This window comes from Maylandia zebra, linkage group LG5 (genome assembly GCF_041146795.1).
Source record: "Maylandia zebra isolate NMK-2024a linkage group LG5, Mzebra_GT3a, whole genome shotgun sequence".
Taxonomy (NCBI): Eukaryota; Metazoa; Chordata; class Actinopteri; order Cichliformes; family Cichlidae; genus Maylandia; species Maylandia zebra.
The window spans coordinates 37,599,123-37,617,765 of record NC_135171.1 but is presented as its reverse complement, the minus strand read 5'-3'; the positions used below and the strand labels follow the sequence as shown (position 1 = coordinate 37,617,765).

Below are 18,643 nucleotides of genomic sequence, written 5' to 3'. Positions count from 1 at the left end.
ACGGTTGTTTTAGTCTTTGGTTTGTTCTTAGAAATCGGTATGTTAGATCAACATTACACAAGCTGAAGCAGTCGCTGTCTAACACCTCAGCCACGCAGTGAATCCAGTCCTTAATGATTAGTGGGGGGATTCATATTTTATTAACCTTATTTTCTTTTCTTTTTTTTTTTATCACAAGTGGTAACTGTTCAGAGTATATCATGTTTTATTCATATAGAGAAAGAACAAAGAGTGCATAACAAATTAAAAAATAAAAACAAAGTCACATATACACTCACCAGCCACTATATTAGGTACATCTTGCCTGTACTGGGTTGGACCTCCTTTGGCTTCAGAACTGTCTTAATTCTTCATGAAGAAGGTGCTGGAAAAAGATTCCTCAGAGATTTCAGTTTATAGTCATATGACAAAATCGCACAGTTGCTGCACATCCATGATGCAAATTTCTCATTCCACCACATCCTAAAAGTCCTCTGTTGGGTTGAAATCTGGTGGCTGTGGAGGCCCTTTGAGTACAGTCAATATTTTAAACACGTTGAAGAAACTAGTTTGAGATTATTCAAATTCTGTGAAATTGTGCTTTATATAAAGGAGATGGTTCAACTGTGATCATAAAGGAATGGATATGGTCAGCAACAATACTTGCTGTTTAAAGTTTGGTACTAAAGGGCCAAGAGTGTGCCAAAAAAAGTCCCCACACAATTAGACCACCAGCAGCCTCAAGACACTCACACACGGCAGGATTTATCCGTGCTCTCATGTTGTTTAACCCAACGTCTGACGTCTGCAGAAAACAAGACTCATCAAGACGGAACATTTTTCTGCATACCTTTGTTGTAATGAGTTATTTGGGTTATCGTCTTACCTGTCTTGCCTTCCTATCAACTTGAAGCAGACTGGCTATTATGCAGAGCACCTCTGCTCAGTGGATATTTTCTGTTTTTCAGACTAGTAGTAGTCATTTTAATTAAAAAAAACTCAAGGTAAAAATTATTAAAAGAAAATCAATTCTACAAATATGAAAATATAGAACAAGTGAAAGAGCAGCATGTTCACAATGGACTTGACAGAAACTACGAGGCACCTCAGACTTGACTAAAAGGTGAATTTCAAGAAATGATTGCTGCTTTCTGGATGAGCCCTGCAAAGTCTTGTCAACTTTGGTTCTTAGTCAAGAGCTGGGGTCTGAAAGAAGTTTGGAGGAGGACCTCAGTGACCTAGAGCCACAGTATGGTATTAGAACTATTGTTCTATATTGTGGTGCTGGCTGATCCATGGAGTTCTTTAAAAGCAAATGATAAATAAATTAAATCTGTGATTTGCGATCATCCCAAAAAGTCAAAGATTTTCTTCATACAGCATAAGTCAAACGTTTCATGGCATTATCGACTAATGTGGCAGCGTGGCAGATCCACATGTTGGCAATAATAAATATTCTCTTTTTGAGAGATGTAGCCAAAGAGTAACATGTAACGAGAGAGAAAAGGGAATAAAAGAGGACCTAAGATGGAGCCTTGAGGAGCACCACATTTAATGGATTTTCTGTAAGTATATAATTATAGGCCTGGAAACCAATGTCCCTTCTTTAGTTTGGGACATTGGTTTCCAGGTCCATGGACTATTGCTTTTACCAAGGTATACCTCATAACTGGCAACAGAGCGTATGGTTAGTTTTGATACTTTTTTTATGCTTTTTATATTTACATATTTGCCAAAGTCACATACGAGTGGGGATTTTACAAGAAAAAAATTATATTTTGTAATTGAGTTTCTACAATATTTGCTAGTTTTCCATAAGTCATTTTTCCTGTATGTTGTACATCTTAGAGCAGTGAATAATAACACAAGATTTTTATATTCAGACATCCAAACCGCCACACATTTTATGATTAACAGTGTGAAGGGAAAGTATTAGGGATGTAAATGTAACAGCCTTGCAAATTGCACACACTGTTTCGCTGTAGGATTATATGGTGAAGCTGGTAGCTCAGATTCCTCCAAGATTTTGCAAGTTGTTCACACTTAAGGTTAGGCTACGGTTACTTTGACCTCTTTATATGGCGAGACAAATATAAATATATATAACTCCATCCATCCATTTCCACTTCTGTCATGGGGCCAGGTGGGGTACACCCAGGACATGTTACCAGTCTTCTGGAGAGCTACATATGCCGTATAGCGCATAGAAACTGTTATGCCACAGCAGATCATCTGCCTCTGGCTCTCACCCCAACTTTCCTCTGCATGTCCTTCTCGACTCTGTCCACTATCCTTCCTCAGCACATGTCCAAACTAACTTTGTCTCCAAACTGTTCAACCTGAACTATCAATCTGATTAACTCATCTAATTATCCTGGCCACTCCCAATGAAATTGTCAACATCTTCAACTGGCACCTCCAGCCTCCTGTCTTCATGTTAGTGTGCCACCGTCTCCTTACCATACATCACAGTGGATCTCACTATCTAAGTTTCCATGAACCATGCCTGCAATAACACAAAATCTTTAATATAGCCTTTACTATGAGAGCTCTACTATACGCAATACTACAACTAGTATAATAATAATAATAATAATTATTATTATAATAATAATAATAATTATTATTATAATAATTATTATTATTATTATTTACCTGAGCTCAAAATCATAAATTTCCTCCGCTCCACCAGAGGGCGCTAAAATATAAAAACAAAAACAAAGGGAGAAAAACACGTGGGCCTAACCGGACGACAAACACACTTCCTCCCGCAAAAACCCCGCCTCCGCGTTTCCATGCATTGGCGCGCTTCGCCTCTGTGGCCGTGGCTCGTCGCTCCTCCCCGGGTGGTGGTGCTACAGCTGCTGGTAGACTGACTGTAGCGGGCTGCGGGTGAAAACACAGCAGGCATGAGTGCAGCGGGTAGCGTTCGGCCCGGTTCGGTCCAGCAGGGACTTAAAGAGGCTCTGATCGAGACGCTGACGGCCATCCTGTCCCCGGTCCAAGAAGTGCGCGCCGCCGCGGAGGAGCAGATCAAAGTGCTGGAAGTGACAGAGGGTGAGTGGCAGCCGGGGTCTGAACTGCGCTTTGAGAAGTTAACCGGGGTGTTGTCGCTTATTAACAGCACGGGGGCCTCCGCTTCGCGCCCAGTGCGCGAACAGCTGACGGCCGCCGTTATTGGGGCTAACTTTGTGACTAAGCTAGCAGTCATTACGTTAGCTGAGCGACTGTCCTGGCTCCCCGGAGCAAACATTAGGCCACATTTCCAGGAGTTGGTGATGATTAAGATAATAATGATGATGATCTTCGATTGGGGTTCGAGACTGGCCGGTTGCTTTGCTCAGGCGATCGGTTCGGACAGCCGGATGTGTCACAAGTGTGGTCAGTAGCTCGGACCTAGTTACCAAGTTTGATGAAGCACATGGGAGCTGTGTGCACCCCGGCCTCAGCAGCACGGCGGCGGGATCGACTCTGGGTTCAACATCTGCGTCAGTAAACCAAAGGGAAAGACAAGAGTCGCGTGGTCTTTTCAGCCAGGTGCGCGTGAACATCTTGATAAAAAATATTACCACTTTTTTCTGTCTCTCTCCTTTTTTGAGAGCAGCTACTTTGGTCACGTTCACGCAAACTCCAAAATCCGCTGTTTGACCGCCCGGACAATAGCGGATTCGCCGCCTGCCTAATATTAAACATTCATTAATTGCGCCGTCACTATGCTAACAATTGAATGCCTTACTGACAGATTGTTTTTTTTCCCCGCGAAGATGTGTCCCCGGGAGGCAGGGGCTTCTCCCAGACTTCCAGCTTCCTGCACCATCAGGACCAGCAGGGAGGGCAGTACACACAGGATGGCCAATGAAAGAGCTGTTAGTGTTTCATATGGAGTGGGAAAAGTCTGAGGCTTCAGTGTAGGAGGAAACCATCAAAGTCACAGAATGTGTGTCAGAATTGTATTAATGAGGGGGGAAAAGAAAGTAGTAGTGATGCTTGTACTTAGAACATGTTAACGTAGATCCTGAAGTAATCTTGTGGTGTTGCTTTATGCAGTTCATCTGTTGGCAAAGTTTTAAGACTTGATTACTTTTCTTCTTTTTTTGATAGAGAAATAAAAAGACACTTTCTGTCTGATTTTTAGTAAAATTTGGACAGATGGATACTGTAGCCAGGGGGGTGTAGCTCTGACTCTGCTAGACCTCCCATTGTTTGTCCTGCAGTCCTCGTGCTGCTGGTGAAAGGCTAATTGTGCGCACTGATGTCGGCTGTACTGCAGTATCGCAGCGAGCCGACCCTTTCCGCTGGCCCCGCTCTAAGGCAGCCGCGCTATGGGATTGTCAGCACTAACATTGTCTTCTGGCGCCTGATGTCACCCTGATGTCTTTGGCACCCTGCATGCCATGTTCAGACTAAAGCATGCTCCGCTCGAGTTTTTTCCCTCTGCCTATATGGTGTGTCTCATGTCTCTTACTTAATGTCACACACTGATCCCTTGTCATCCTGTTGCTGCTGAAGGATGCATATTTTCATATTTTGCCAGGCTCTTTAAACCATAGTGAAAATTAATAATGGAAATGTGTAGGATTAGCAAAAACCTCATTTATAAATTCAGTATTTATACATCCACATTTGGCTTTTTCTATATTCATCATGCTCTAAGCAAGCTGATATGCATTTAGTTGTGTATTTATATCCTGTTGTCCTTGCTGATTTGTTCACATTGCAGAGTTTGGCGTCCACCTGGCAGAACTCACAGTCGACCCTCAGGGAGCACTTGCCATTCGTCAGGTGAGCAGGAGAGAAACTGAAAAAGAAAAAAAATGAACCTTTACAACAAACACCACTTTTTCTGTTGTTCCTCATCATTTTCTTGTTTGTGTGGTTGGCTGTGTTTACAGTTGGCATCCGTCATCCTGAAGCAGTATGTGGAGACTCACTGGTGTTCCCAATCGGAGAAGTTCAGGCCTCCTGAAACCACAGATCAGGTAAACCCTGCTTCATCCTCAGTCTCAGGAAGCATGTTCAGGCATCTCAAACACTTTTAATTATGTTGCAAATTCAAACTTTAGCTACATCATTTCTCACGCATTATGACAGGTGAAGAAAAACCATGTTTTAGGCCTGCTTTCAGATGTATTAAAAACCAAAAACGCTCTGCTTCAGGCACTGCTAGTATTGTTCCAACAGTGCAATGGCAAAAGGATGATTCATCATTACTGAGGGGGGTAAAGACATTGTCACTTACAGCAGGGACTCACTCTGTAGGCCACATGGTGCTGTAGTATCTGAGAGGTGGCTGCCCGCTCAGAGAAGTATAATAACTTATCCATAATTGAGAAGAAGTAACAGCAATGCTTATAAATCCTGCAGTGGTATTTAATTTGCCCTTTTTAAGAACAGCCTTCGGTATCCAGCCTCGTCTCAAAGAAGGAAAGTAATTGTAAAAGTGACCTATGTCTGATTATTAGTAAGTATAATCAGTGGTCAGAGTGAGGGAGCGGAGGGGCAGATCACCCAACTCTACACCCCTGTTACACGATTGAAGCCAAAGCGAGTCGGACTTTTGTTGTTCCCCTCCAGGCGAAAGCCGCCATTAGGGAGCTGCTGCCCAGCGGTCTGCGGGAGTCCATCAGCAAAGTCCGCTCCAGTGTTGCGTACGCCGTGTCGGCCATCGCCCACTGGGACTGGCCTGAGGCGTGGCCGCAGCTCTTCACCCTCCTGATGGAGATGCTGGTCAGCGGAGACGTTAATGCCGTGCACGGGGCCATGAGGGTGCTCACGGGTATGTAGTAACATATAAATAACACAATAAGTCTATCTGCTTGGGGAATTTTAAAGGTTGCACAAACATTTGATCCGTTTTGGAAGTCAACGCTTAAAGTGACTGTGATCTCAGGAGCAGTTGAGTTTTTTTGTTGTTTTTTTAGCTTAGACTACGGCTAAGTTCTTGAAGATTAGCTTTATGCATTTCCATTTTTCAGAGTCTTTAGTTTACAACTTCTTTTTTTTTTTTTGCAGAGTTTACTCGAGAGGTGACAGACACCCAGATGCCGCTAGTGGCTCCAGTCATCTTACCAGAGATGTATAAGATCTTTTCCATGGCAGAGGTACTCCTATATCTCCTTATGTGCTCCTTATCTCTATCAGTATTGAGCCTCTGTGGATGCAGGCACACATTTTACAGCTGTCAGTCTGAGCAGTCCTGTTTTCTGTGACTGCCATTAATGACTGCACATTGCATTTGTGTGATACACCGGCATGGATCGCCTCCCTGAACTGTTTTCACTTTTGCAGGTTTACAGTATTCGTACTCGCTCCAGAGCAGTGGAGATATTCACCACCTGTGCCAACCTGATCTGTGCTATTGAAGAGCTTGAAAAGGTGAGGCGGGGTCAGCAAACGTTTCAGTTTTAAGTTGATGGCCTTTCAAAAAGGCTTCTACTCATGCATCACTTTTATATCTGCATTAAAGTGGAAGGTATAGACCTGAGTCGCTGTTGCTGTGTTTTTTAATAATCGTTCTTATTGACCTGGGTGTAGGGTGCAGCCAAAGCGTTGATCTTCCCTGTGGTGCAGCAGTTCACAGAAGCGTTTGTCCAAGCCCTGCAGATGCCCGATGGGCCCACGTCTGATAGCGGCCTCAAGATGGAAGTCCTCAAGGTGAGAAACTCTGTGCACTTGGACCCTTTTGTCGGACTGATTATGATCTGCAAACGTTAAGTCAGTCTTTTAGTTTTCTTTTTGTCTGTGGCTACTTTCCAGGGTTCAAATCCTTGTTTTCTTTGCTTATTCGTCTCACAGGCAGTGACAGCATTGGTAAAGAACTTCCCCAAACCCATGGTGTCCTCCATGCAGCAGATATTACCCATTGTGTGGAATACACTGACTGAAAGCGCAGCTTTATATCCTGTCATCTATGTATTAGCTGTTTCCTCGCTCCCAGCAATCGTTTGAAGAGCATTTGTTTTGGGGCTGAACACTTCTTACCTCGAGGTTTGACTTCCTTTTGGGCATCTTGCAGACAGACAGGTCATTTGCTGTGACTTGTGATCTCTTGTTTATTTGACAGTTTCTCTAAACCACTAATCCACATTACTGTCGCAGTTTTTAATGTATGGAAATCACCTGCTTACTCAGCAGGATCAAAACCTCCTTTGACATACTTAAAGAAGCACTGGGGTGTGACAAGGTAATGGACTTCACAGACAAGCTGTCTGTATAGGGTCATCTCATATAATAATTAAATTTACAGCCATTAATGAGAGAAAAACGTTTTTGTGAGTGCATTGATCCTTAACCAGATCTTCACTTATGTGAGAACAGAAGTGAACTACACAGAGGAAGTGGACGACCCAGTAGACTCAGACGGTGAGCAGAATTCAAGTCTTGCTGTGTTACACATGGTTATTAATATTGTTATCCACTTATTTATTTATTTGGTTGCTTGTGTTTTTGCAGGTGAGGTTTTGGGCTTTGAGAATTTGGTGTTCAGCATCTTTGAGTTTGTCCACACGCTGCTGGAGAACAACAAGTTGAAGAGCACGGTGAGGAAGGCGCTGCCTGAACTCATCTATTACATCATCCTGTACATGCAGATCACTGAGGACCAGGTGAGAAACGACTGCAACATCTGGTAGAAGATGCACGTGTAGGTGGAAGTAAAAAAGAAAAAACTAAGTATATTTGTGTTGTTTCTCTTCAGATCAAAGTGTGGACAGCTAACCCGCAGCAGTTTGTGGAGGACGAGGATGATGACACCTTCTCCTACTCTGTCAGGATCTCTGCTCAGGACCTGCTGCTGGTGAGAGAACAACAAAAAAAAGTATCACTGCTTAGTAGGAGTGCAACGATACACAAAATTCCCGGTTTGGTTCAATACTTTGGTGTCACGGTTCGATATTTTTTTCGATGCAAAAAAAATGTTCATGCCTTTTAAATTTGTAATTTATTAAAATTATAAATATATATTTTAACTCAAAAGTACAGTTTTTAAATTTAATGTTGCTGAAACAACAAAATAAAAAAAATAAATCTATCTGATCGAGAAATCATTCGTCTTTGGAAAAGAGAGTTTATTACAGAGAAATGGCTCTTTCCAAAATAAAAGCTATACTATCCGCTTCTTCTGGGCTATATTCTCAGCAGCATATTAAACATATCAGGTCCCCATAAGGAGAATCATGTGCTAATGGCTGTCTAAATGACTCGGGTAAAGTTTGTAGCATGTGTGCTTGTTGTTTTTCTCTGCTTCCACTTGTCTTTGCACTAGGATGCTGTCGGCGTAAATCTACAGTCATATTCGTTGTGTTCCCACTAGTGCTGTCAGCGTTAATCTCGTTGAAATGACGTTAACGCCATAACGCGGCAGATCTCCGTTAACGAGCTACCGCGGATCGCCCCGTGCGTGGGGCTAGACGGCGTCAATACGTTAACAAGCTAACTGCGCTAACGCACTAGTTCCCAACAATTGAGCATTGCGTGGCACATCCAACATACTGTTTTATTTTTGTCCATGACACGCTTACCATCAGCAGTGTTGGGAAGGTTACTTTTAAAATGTATTCCATTACAGAATACAGAATACATGCCCCAAAATGTATTCTGTAACGTATTCCGTTACTTTACTCAATGACAGTAACGTATTCTGAATACTTTGGAATACTTAATATATTATCATGCTTTTTACAACAACGTGAATGTACTATTGCTGTGTGATTTATTACTGTTACTGAAGGTCCGCGGCTCCGAACCCGTAGTAAAGGGACCTCTGACTAATACGTCGGGGTCCCTGTCGGGCTCGTAGCCGAAAAATAGCTTTACTTTGTTGTCTGGGTCAACTTTTATTGCGAGAGACAGAGAGAGGCGTTGAAAGACTGCTCCAACGGAACTTATTGTTTCGGAGGAAAACACGAACACGGTGTACAGTCGAGTCTTAATAGCTTACTTACAACTGGGCTCGTCAGGCTCTCTTCTTGGCTGCAGTGGTTATTATTATATTTACATGCTTCCAGCTCCCGTTTTTGCTCGATGACAACTCGTACCTTTCCACTCGCTTTTTTTCTCCCTCCTCGCGCTCACAGACACATAACGGGTATGGCAGTCCATTCTCCCTGCAGCACGGACTACACTGCCCATGATGCTACATTCTTTAGAGCTATGCTTGTAGCATTCTGCCTGTTAGCTTAGCACAACAACAACAACAACAAAAGGCACTCTCTCACCCAGGAAACACGCAGAGAGAGAGCGTCACCCTGTAACCATGGCAACCGTAACGCTGCCACCTGGAACAACAGAACATAGCTGTCAAACAAAACCCAAACAGTCCTGACCCGCCACGATATGAAACAGGAAAGTACTGCCGTGTAATCCATTTATTTCAACAAAGTAACTATATTCTGAATACCACCTTTTTAAACAGTAACTGTAACGGAATACAGTTACTCATATTTTGTATTTTAAATACGTAACGGCGGTACATGTATTCCGTTACTCCCCAACACTGACCTTCAGGGTCATACTTCACATGAAAACCAAAATAGTTCCAAAGGCCAGATCTGAATGAGGGTGGGGGAGGTTCAATTTGCCATGTTGCAACGAGCTTAGCTTCTGTCTTGCTAGCTTGCGCTGCGCTCAGTGGATCTGCACTCGACAGTGCAGCCTAGGCGGAGTAGTGGAACGCAGATCCACTTAGCGCTCAACACAGACAGCATCGTCAGATGAAAAGTTGATAAAATAAATAAAAAAAATTGTATTGTTCATACATATGCATACGACCGAAAGCACTGTATCGAACGGTTCAATATCAATACGAGTATTGTTGCACCCCTACTGCTTAGGTAAAGCAATCTTATTGGATAAAGGTCTCAGGTATGAGAGCTGTTATTTAATTGGCTGACAGATGACGCCTGCTTTTAAACACAGAGGCACTTTTTTTTGTAAATTAACAGCCTCCTTGATCTAGTTTAGTTTGACTGACTTGAGCCATTTCAGTTCCAAGATGGTTATAGAGAGGTATTTCAATAAGTTTGCAGGTTTTATCTTACAACTTTCAGTTATTATTTATATAAAATGAAAAAGAATTACAAGAAGTCGAACTTATCTGAGGCTGTAAAGCAGAGAACATGAGGATGTGCGTGTCTGCCAGGCAGCTGTATTTAGACTGAGGGAAATAATCCTCTTGGCTCTGCTTTTTCTTCTCCTACACACACACACACACACACACACACACACACACACACACACACACACACAACCTCCACGGACACTGGAGGCAGATTTTAAAGCTGTGAAAGAAATGGGAACAGTTTTGTTTTTGTTTTCACTATACACTGTGTGTGTTTCATGCAGTGTTATGATAGAAGAGGTTAGATCTGTGCAGTCAAAGACATCCAGAAGTTTGTTGTGGTGTCAAAGTCGTACTTGCTCATGATCTCGCTTTTCAGCCTGGGGTTCGCCCTGATCAGGTGTATCATGACGGTAACCTTTGACCTCTTTTTGCAGGCCGTCGCTGCAGAGTTTCAGAATGAGAGCGCAGCAGCGCTGGCAGCAGCTGCAACCAGACACTTCCAGGAGGCAGAGCAGGCTAAAAACGGTGGCAATGAGCACTGGTGAGGGCAGACTCGGTCACAGCCAGTCTGGCTTTCTATGTTTTCGCTTTCTGTTCCTTATGTTGCTTTTATTTTAAAACAGGTGGAAGATCCACGAGGCCTGTATGTTGGCCCTCGGCTCAGTCAAGACCATCATCACAGAGAACGTGAAAAATGGCCGCATCCAGTTTGACATGCACGGTTTTTTGGCCGGCGTTGTCCTGGGTGATCTCAACCTGACGGGTGAGTCCGGTCAGCAGAAAAACAGGAACAAAGCTCCTGAGTTTTTTCTGCAAGAGCGTGGAACTTCTGACGAGAACTAACTTTGAGTCCTTTGTTATATCTCTGACCTCGAATGATCTAACAAGCCGTGAAATTCCCCCATAAACTATAAAAGACTGCATTTTAATATTTTAGGTTTTTTTTAACAAGTCAAAGCCGTCAAACTGCAATGAAACGTGAAAACTGTTATTTCACTCTTTATGTTTCTCACCTCATCTTGCTTGTTTTTTCTTTCCCAGCGGCGTCTCCCTTCCTTCTCGGTCGTGCTCTGTGGGCGGCCAGTCGCTTTACAGCCGCCATGTCTCCCGAGGTCATCCAGCAGTTTCTCCAGGTCACAGTCAGCGCCCTCCATGACTGCCGGCCGCCTTCTCTCCGCATCTCCGCGGTCAGGGCCATCTGGGGGTGAGCTAGCCGTTCATAATTGTAACCAGGTCACCGCCAAAAGAAAACCATCCTTTTATTTTGTGATTGAGCAACTTTGTCTTGGTCCACGGTACAGGTTGTAGCCTGTTAGATTCGGGAGCTGTTTAAAAAAGCAGGCAGGTATCTCAGATTTGCACAAAACCTGGGAACAGAAGGAAAACCACTATCCTAGACTTGTCCGAATCTCATAAAAGATTTCTAAAGGAACCTCTAAATGTCCACTTTCAAGTAGAGCAGGGCGATATGGCCAAAAATATTTATCACGATATATATTTGAAAATTTGCGATAACGATATAACTGACGATATAATTGATGCGAGACAAAATACAACTCCACAACATTACTAGCGCAAAAAGACAACCTTCCATTTATTTTCACTTAAACAAGAAGCTGGTTTTTATGTACATTAAAGCTTTATAAAAATGTAACAGTGCAAATGCAAATTCCTTGCTGAAAATTTAACCAAAAGGCATTTCCAGTAGAAATGGGCTGACATATCCTGAGCATAACCATATATAATATCCACTGAAGTTAAAAAGAGGTGCTTTGCAACATTAAACTGCAGTGTGCAGTACGTATTTTTCGGACCATAAGGTGCACGGGATTATAAGGCACATTAAGCGAAACAAAGCAGTCCAATAAATCAAACTTTATTAAACTCATTCTTCTTGCTTCCTCCACTTCTGTACCATTGATTCATTAATGTTGAATTCTCTGGCAGCTGCTCTATTCCCATGTTGTTGCAGTATATTAATGACTAACCTCGTATTGTGGATGGATTATCTCAGTTGTTCTCCTGACTGAAGTTTGGTCCGTTTACAGCATCCTGCCATGCGATTGCATTTGTCTCTAACTATCAGGAACCTAAGTGTTCGTCCTCCAGCTTCACTGTTTATGTTATGCTAACATAGCTGTGTCACTAGCGATCACGTAGCACATCATTATATACCAGCTAGCCCAACTTCAGTAACCCTACAAACGTCACTGCTGTTTAGTTTCCTGTCTTCATTTATGTTGGAAGTGATAGCAGAGCTGTACGTTTGATTTTTTTCAGAAATCTCTCCGTCAGAACATGCAATATCATGCTTAGGTAACTAGCGAAACTAGCGAGCTAACTTCCGCTAGCTTCCTGCTAACTTCTAACTCCATTAAATGTAATAAATTTTGTTTTCATGGATGCCTGGAAGTTAAACTTCATAGTTACACCTGGTAAAGCAGCAATGCTGATCGTTTTATTAAAGATGAAAGAATTTAGACAGTTTTTAACTCTCAGTGATGCTGCAGTGTTCGTTTGACCTGAATATACGGAGTTTAGGACCCAGATTACTCCCAGATTTAAGAGCATCTTAGTCCGACAAATACGACAATAACGACGGCCGCTTGCATGTTCTGCAAAAAAATGTGCTTTGTCGTGTATCTGACGGACAAACACCAAACCAGTTCCACATCACTGAAGTTGCACCATTTTTACAAACCAGTTCTGGTTCATTTGTTTCACTCAACAATCGGCCATGTGCGTATGAAAACAAAGGCACTGCGCATGCGCGTTTTACTCCCATTCTATCGCGATATTTCATTTTCCTATCGTTGCCTAACATTATACCGGTATTACCGTGAACGGTATAATATGGCCCAGCCCTACTTTCAAGCATCTTGCTCTGTGTGGGTCTCCCATGCCATCATCAGTGACTTCAGGAAGTTACTCAGCCACAACATAAATTAGTTAAACTATTTAAGTGATATTAAGATAACCGACTAGTGGCTGTATGCTTAACTTTACCAAACACATTGATTTCTCGTCTAAATTTCAACAGGTAATCAGATAAGTTAATTTCTTTCAGCAGCTGTGCAGTTGGGTTTTATGTTTCGTAGGTTTTTCGCATCATATCCTTTCCTCGTCTGAACTTGAGTTGTTTCATGGTTTCTGTGCTTGTTAGTTTTGTCCATCACTAAAATATGAAACAGATCATGAAGTAGAGCCAACAGTCCCACATGAAAAGGTGTTACCTCAAAGCAGTGACTATAAAGTTATAAAAATATTAAGGATGCTGCGTGTTCATGTCTCCAGGTACTGTGATCAGCTGAAACTGTCGGAGAGCACACATGTCATTCAGCCCTTCCTCCCCAGCATCCTAGATGGACTGGTTCAACTGGCCGCCCAGTTCAGCTCTGAAGTGCTGACGCTTGTCATGGAGACGCTGTGCATCGTCTGCACCGTTGACCCGGCGTTCACCACCAGTGCCGAGAATAAGATCTGCCCCCTCACCATTGCCATTTTCCTTAAATATAACAACGGTACTTGACTCACACCTTCTTTGACTGTTGAACTAAATTCCCAGCATGCTCTGGTCATCAGCACCTGATTGCAAAATCTTAAGTTGTACCACCTTTTCCAAGCAAAGTGCTTCCCGGATGAGGACATGGTGTGATAAGATTTGTGTCCTCGTGTCCTCAGACCCTGTGGTGGCATCCCTGGCTCAGGACATCTTTAAGGAACTGGCACAGATTGAAGGCTGTCAGGGCCCCATGCAGATGCGTCTCATCCCCACGCTTATCAGCATCATGCAGGCTCCACATGACAAGATCCCCACCGGACTGTGCGCTGTAAGTACCAGGTGGCATATACAAAGCTGTTCAGAGAATTACGAGGTGCAATAATGTGTGTGCTTTTAAAAAATAATTTATTATGTTAGTTCAAAATAACTTATTTGAAATGATTGCACAGTGACATTTGCCACATTTAAAGAAGAAAAAGTATACAAGTAAGAGTCTTCATGTAACAGTGGGCATAAGTATTGCTTCAGTCAGCGTGCAGACCAACAAAAACAAGAACTGGCCCAAGAAATGTGGATCAGTGGAAGCCAAAAATGCCCTTTGTGGGGGTTTTTGTGTTTTAAATATGTAATACTTGACATTTTCTGCATCCAGCTGAGACGATTGCTGAGGATAGATCATGATTCTTTCTGAAAACATCGGTTTCTCTTTCTGTTCTCCTGCTCTGTCGCAGACGTCCATTGACATCCTGACCACAGTTGTCAGAAACACCAAACCCCCTCTGTCAGAGCTGTTGGTGTGCCAAGCGTTTCCTGTGGTGGCACAGTGCACCCTGCGCACTGATGACAATGCGATAATGCAGGTAAACAAAACAAAGACGAAAAGGTCCAGAAATAATTATGTCACACGTGGTCACTTTAACTGTGTAAAATGTAGCATGTGGTGTAACACATTGATCACTTCGCTCCTCTCTCCAGAACGGCGGTGAGTGTCTGCGGGCGTACGTCTCCATCGCCCTCGAGCAGGTTGTCCAGTGGCGGGACGACCAGGGAAACAGCGGCCTTTGGTACGTCATGCAGGTGGTCAACCAGCTGCTGGATCCCCGGACGTCCGAGTTCACTGCCGCCTTCGTGGGCAGGTTGGTGTCCACTTTAATCTCTCGGGCTGGAACTGAGCTCGGTGAGCAGCTGGATCAGATCCTCCGAGCGATTCTGAGCAAGATGCAGCAAGCCGAGACCCTCAGTGTCATGCAGGTAGGAAGGAAAGATGGTTGATGGCTTTGCCGAAGGGCCGCAGGCTGAATTTCTTTATTTTAATTGAGTTCCACTGGATGCCGGTATCTGAACCACCTCCTGTTTCTCCTCCCTCTCCAGTCTCTGATCATGGTGTTTGCCCACCTGGTTCACTCTCAGCTGGAACCTCTGCTGGAGTTTTTGTGCAGCCTGCCTGGACCGACAGGGAAACCCGCCCTGGAGTTCGTCATGACCGAGTGGATGAGCAGGCAGCACCTTTTCTACGGGCAGTACGAGGGGAAGGTCAGGTAAGAAAACTACAACGATTTTACTTTGGCCTACAGTGAAAGAAGATCTGAAAGGAAGAACATGCGTCATGTCAGAACATGAAAACCTTCAGCTTTGAGTTCAGGCTGTGTTGTTTTAAAAGTGATTGGGATGAGTGAAAGGTGGATCTGACTAAGAACCTGAATACACAAACTCTCAGCTTTGTCTATTATGGACTGTATCTGAAGAAGTGAACACCATGGTGAAAGCACTCGTGCATTTAAAAAAAAGTGCTTGTATGAATGGGTGAACAAGGCATGTTGTATAAAGCATTTTCAGAGTGTAAAAGCGATGTATAAGAACGTGTCCATTCAAATGTACTCTTGAATTCCTGCAGCACGGTGGCTCTCTGCAAGCTGCTGCAGCACAGTCTCAACACTGATGATAAACGTCTCCAGGACATTGTGGTGAAAGGTGAAGAAATCTACAGTCCAGACGACGGCATCCGCACACGCTCCAAATCTGCAAAGAGTAAGACACTAAATGATTTTGAACTTGAACAGAGAGACTGCTGAAAGCAGAAGTTTTATCATGAGAAAATGCAAATGTTTCGATTGAACAGATCCAGAGCGTTGGACCAACATTCCTTTGCTGGTGAAGATCTTTAAGTTGATCATTAACGAGCTTTCGACTGTAGTCGAGGCAAACGCCAGCAGGACGAACGCCGCAGACTGGAGCCAAGGTGAGTCAGTATGTACTCGTGGACCCCAGTACACCGTCACCAGAAGTCAGAAACTCCACACAGGCCTGTTGGGGGAGCTCCAGTCCTTTTACAAATGCACTCGTTTATTCAATTATATTTGTAGTTCCTAAATGTGATGTTGACTCAGGTCTCTAGAAGTGCATCATGTTGGGCAGGTGAAGCCTTCTGACTTACTGAAAAATCGCAGTTTGTTCAGTTGTTCTATTGAATTGCTGGGACAGCAGACCTTTCAGTAACCAGCTGTTATTTCTGCTCATCTTAGATTCCAGTGGTATGTGGGAGGACCAGGGGGAGGACGAGGTGGAGGATGATGATGACGAGGACGAAGGGCTGGCGGGGCAGCTCCTTTCTGATCTCATTGCCGCTAACAAATACGGTACCAGTATCTCCTCACTGGATTTCATCTTAATTTCTTCTAAGAGCAGCTCCCTCTCTGTGTTCATGACAGAACGTTGTTTCACCTCAGCGAATAAAATGTTATTTTTATAGATGATGATTATTACGAGGACGACGATGAGGATGATCCAGATGCCTTGAAAGACCCCATATATCAGATTGACCTGCAGGTAAGTGTCTTACTTCAGATCTAAGCGTGGGTGGGACACACTGGTTGGAGCTGTGGAGCGACAGAGAATAATAATATGAAAGCCAGCTTCTGTGTTTTTACTGCTGGAGCTGGTTTCCTCTGACATTTTATTGGCCTCTCTGTTGTCTTTCACTTAGTCAAACACAAGTCAAAGACTTCTGCTGGTTCCCTTTGAATGAGTAACAATAATTTAGATATTTATGCCAAATATCATGTAGATTGAACATTTAGTCTTCATTGATAGTTTATCAATGAAGACTAAATGTTCAATCGACTTGCTCAGATTAATCTTCACTGGTTGATGCATAAGCATAAAAACATGGATCTTTGCTATTTCATAAATGAAAATGTCTGCTTGAGATAATTAAACCTCATTTAACACAACTCTATTTACAGTGCTGTACTTTTCTTTTGGCCGTAGCTGAAATCTACTTAAGTGATGCCAACAGTATATCTGTGTATGTATAGATTTTTAGCAGTTGCACATAAGTAAACCTCCTCACGAACTACCTTTCTGTTACCCATCTTTCAACCCGTGTAGATATTCTGCTCACGTGTTTGTAGCTTATACTGCCATCTTGAGTATCAATAGTGAGCTATTCAAAGTATTAACAAGGGAAATATGTATTGACTGTATTATGCACTTAACAGCCACTTTATTAGGTCACCTTGCTAGTACTGGGTTGTACCCATTATGCCAGCAGACATACTGTAATACATTATGTTCATATATAAGCTGCCCGGGAGGCTGCAGCCCTTAAGAGTGGCCAAGGTCATTGCTGCGAGTTTACCAGCGTTTTCTGCCCTAGAATGTCAAATCAGATGAGAAGACGCTCTAATTATAACAGAGCTTTAGGATAAAATGGCCTGCTGGATTAATGTTGGAGACGAGACACGCAATTTGCACTTTCATCTGCTGGTAAACAAGCATTTTTCAGGATGCATGGCATTGGGTCGAGTTGTGTACTATTGAGGAACCGAGCCATTAATAATGTTAGTCGGAACAACGGTGTTTACCGGCTGGTTCGTGTTGAACTGCTGCTGTAAACGGGGTAAATTGAGATGAGGCTGATAAGCCCTGTGAGTGCTGACTAAAACTGAATTCCATGAAAAAGTGCATTATTGGTTCCGGCTTTTTAAAATATGCTAATGTGCTGCTTTTCCTGTCAGTGATTACGATAAGTTCAAGGTTTGGGTTGTACAAAGAGTCACTGTGACAGCTCTGAGACCATCTTCTGAATCCTTAAATACAAACCATCCATTTATTTTTAGGTGGGTACAAAGACCGGCCGGAACCATTCATGCTTTGAATCGCGGGTGTAAAGTCACAACACCAAAAACTGATCGCTTTATCCTCGAATCCAACTGAATGTTTGAGCTAAAGCTGAAGAAATGTTTAAGTTGTTTTCCCCACAGGATTTACCACCTGATTACCTCCACTGTATCCTCTGTCTCCTCTTCAGGCTTACCTTACAGACTTCCTGACACAGTTCGCCCAGCAGCCGTGCTACAGCATGTTCTCAGGCCACCTCAACCAAGCCGAGAGACAAACCCTTCAGTCTATAGGCCTCTAGCCCCGCCGTCTGCAGCTCCAGCACATCATCTTCCATCATCAGCCCCGTCACATGACCCTCACAATGAATTTACAGCAAAAGAAAAAGAGAAGTTGATAAAAGAGGAGGGGGATGGGGTGGGAAGAGACTCATGCACGTGTCCATAGCTCTCCTGTTACTACATTCTTGTGATGGGATGAAGGACTCTGTTAAAACGAGCAGCGTGGCGAGGTGAGCGACTGCACCGGTCAGTTCCCGAAGAGAGTCTCACCATTTTGAAGGAACTTCAAACTGGACGAGAAGGTTGAACCTTGATGTGTGTACGGACTTTTTCGCCACGTGTTGTTTGTAATTTAGCCCGTTTATTTTTGTGTGTGTTTCTGTACAAACGAAACGAGTGAGGTGCAAGACAGAGAAACACTTCCAGGAGAACTTCACATGGACTGAAGGAAAACAAAACACCGGGATGTTCGAGAGGGAGAGAAACATTGGCGGCCTTATATTCCATAAAACAGACTGTTGACAACAGGAAATGAAGCGCTTTCAGACCCGCTGACGTGTATCTGGGTACGGTGGGTATTTGGGAATTAACACTGTTGCCATGGTGATTCACAGCCTTGTCATTTCCTTGTACCCATTGGCGTTTGGGATGAAAACATTTCTAAATAAAAGTCCCAGCAGGACAACATTTTCAGAATGATCA

The 18,643-nt window shown here is 43.3% G+C and overlaps 1 protein-coding gene across 1 annotated transcript; it reads left to right on the top strand.

Annotated features, from left to right (window-relative positions):
• The first annotated feature begins 2,748 nt into the window (after window positions 1-2,748).
• On the top strand, window positions 2,749-18,643 carry ipo9 (importin 9). Its single transcript, XM_004547669.5, has 24 exons — window positions 2,749-3,036; window positions 4,700-4,761; window positions 4,872-4,958; window positions 5,554-5,755; window positions 5,992-6,080; window positions 6,268-6,354; window positions 6,514-6,633; window positions 6,775-6,875; window positions 7,283-7,341; window positions 7,432-7,583; window positions 7,676-7,774; window positions 10,474-10,580; window positions 10,663-10,802; window positions 11,081-11,243; window positions 13,334-13,560; window positions 13,721-13,869; window positions 14,273-14,401; window positions 14,517-14,792; window positions 14,913-15,079; window positions 15,436-15,569; window positions 15,661-15,780; window positions 16,064-16,177; window positions 16,291-16,367; window positions 17,851-18,643. The coding sequence occupies exons 1-24, from the start codon at window positions 2,889-2,891 to the stop codon at window positions 17,959-17,961; spliced, it is 3,120 nt and encodes a 1,039-aa protein (XP_004547726.1). The 5' UTR covers window positions 2,749-2,888; the 3' UTR covers window positions 17,962-18,643.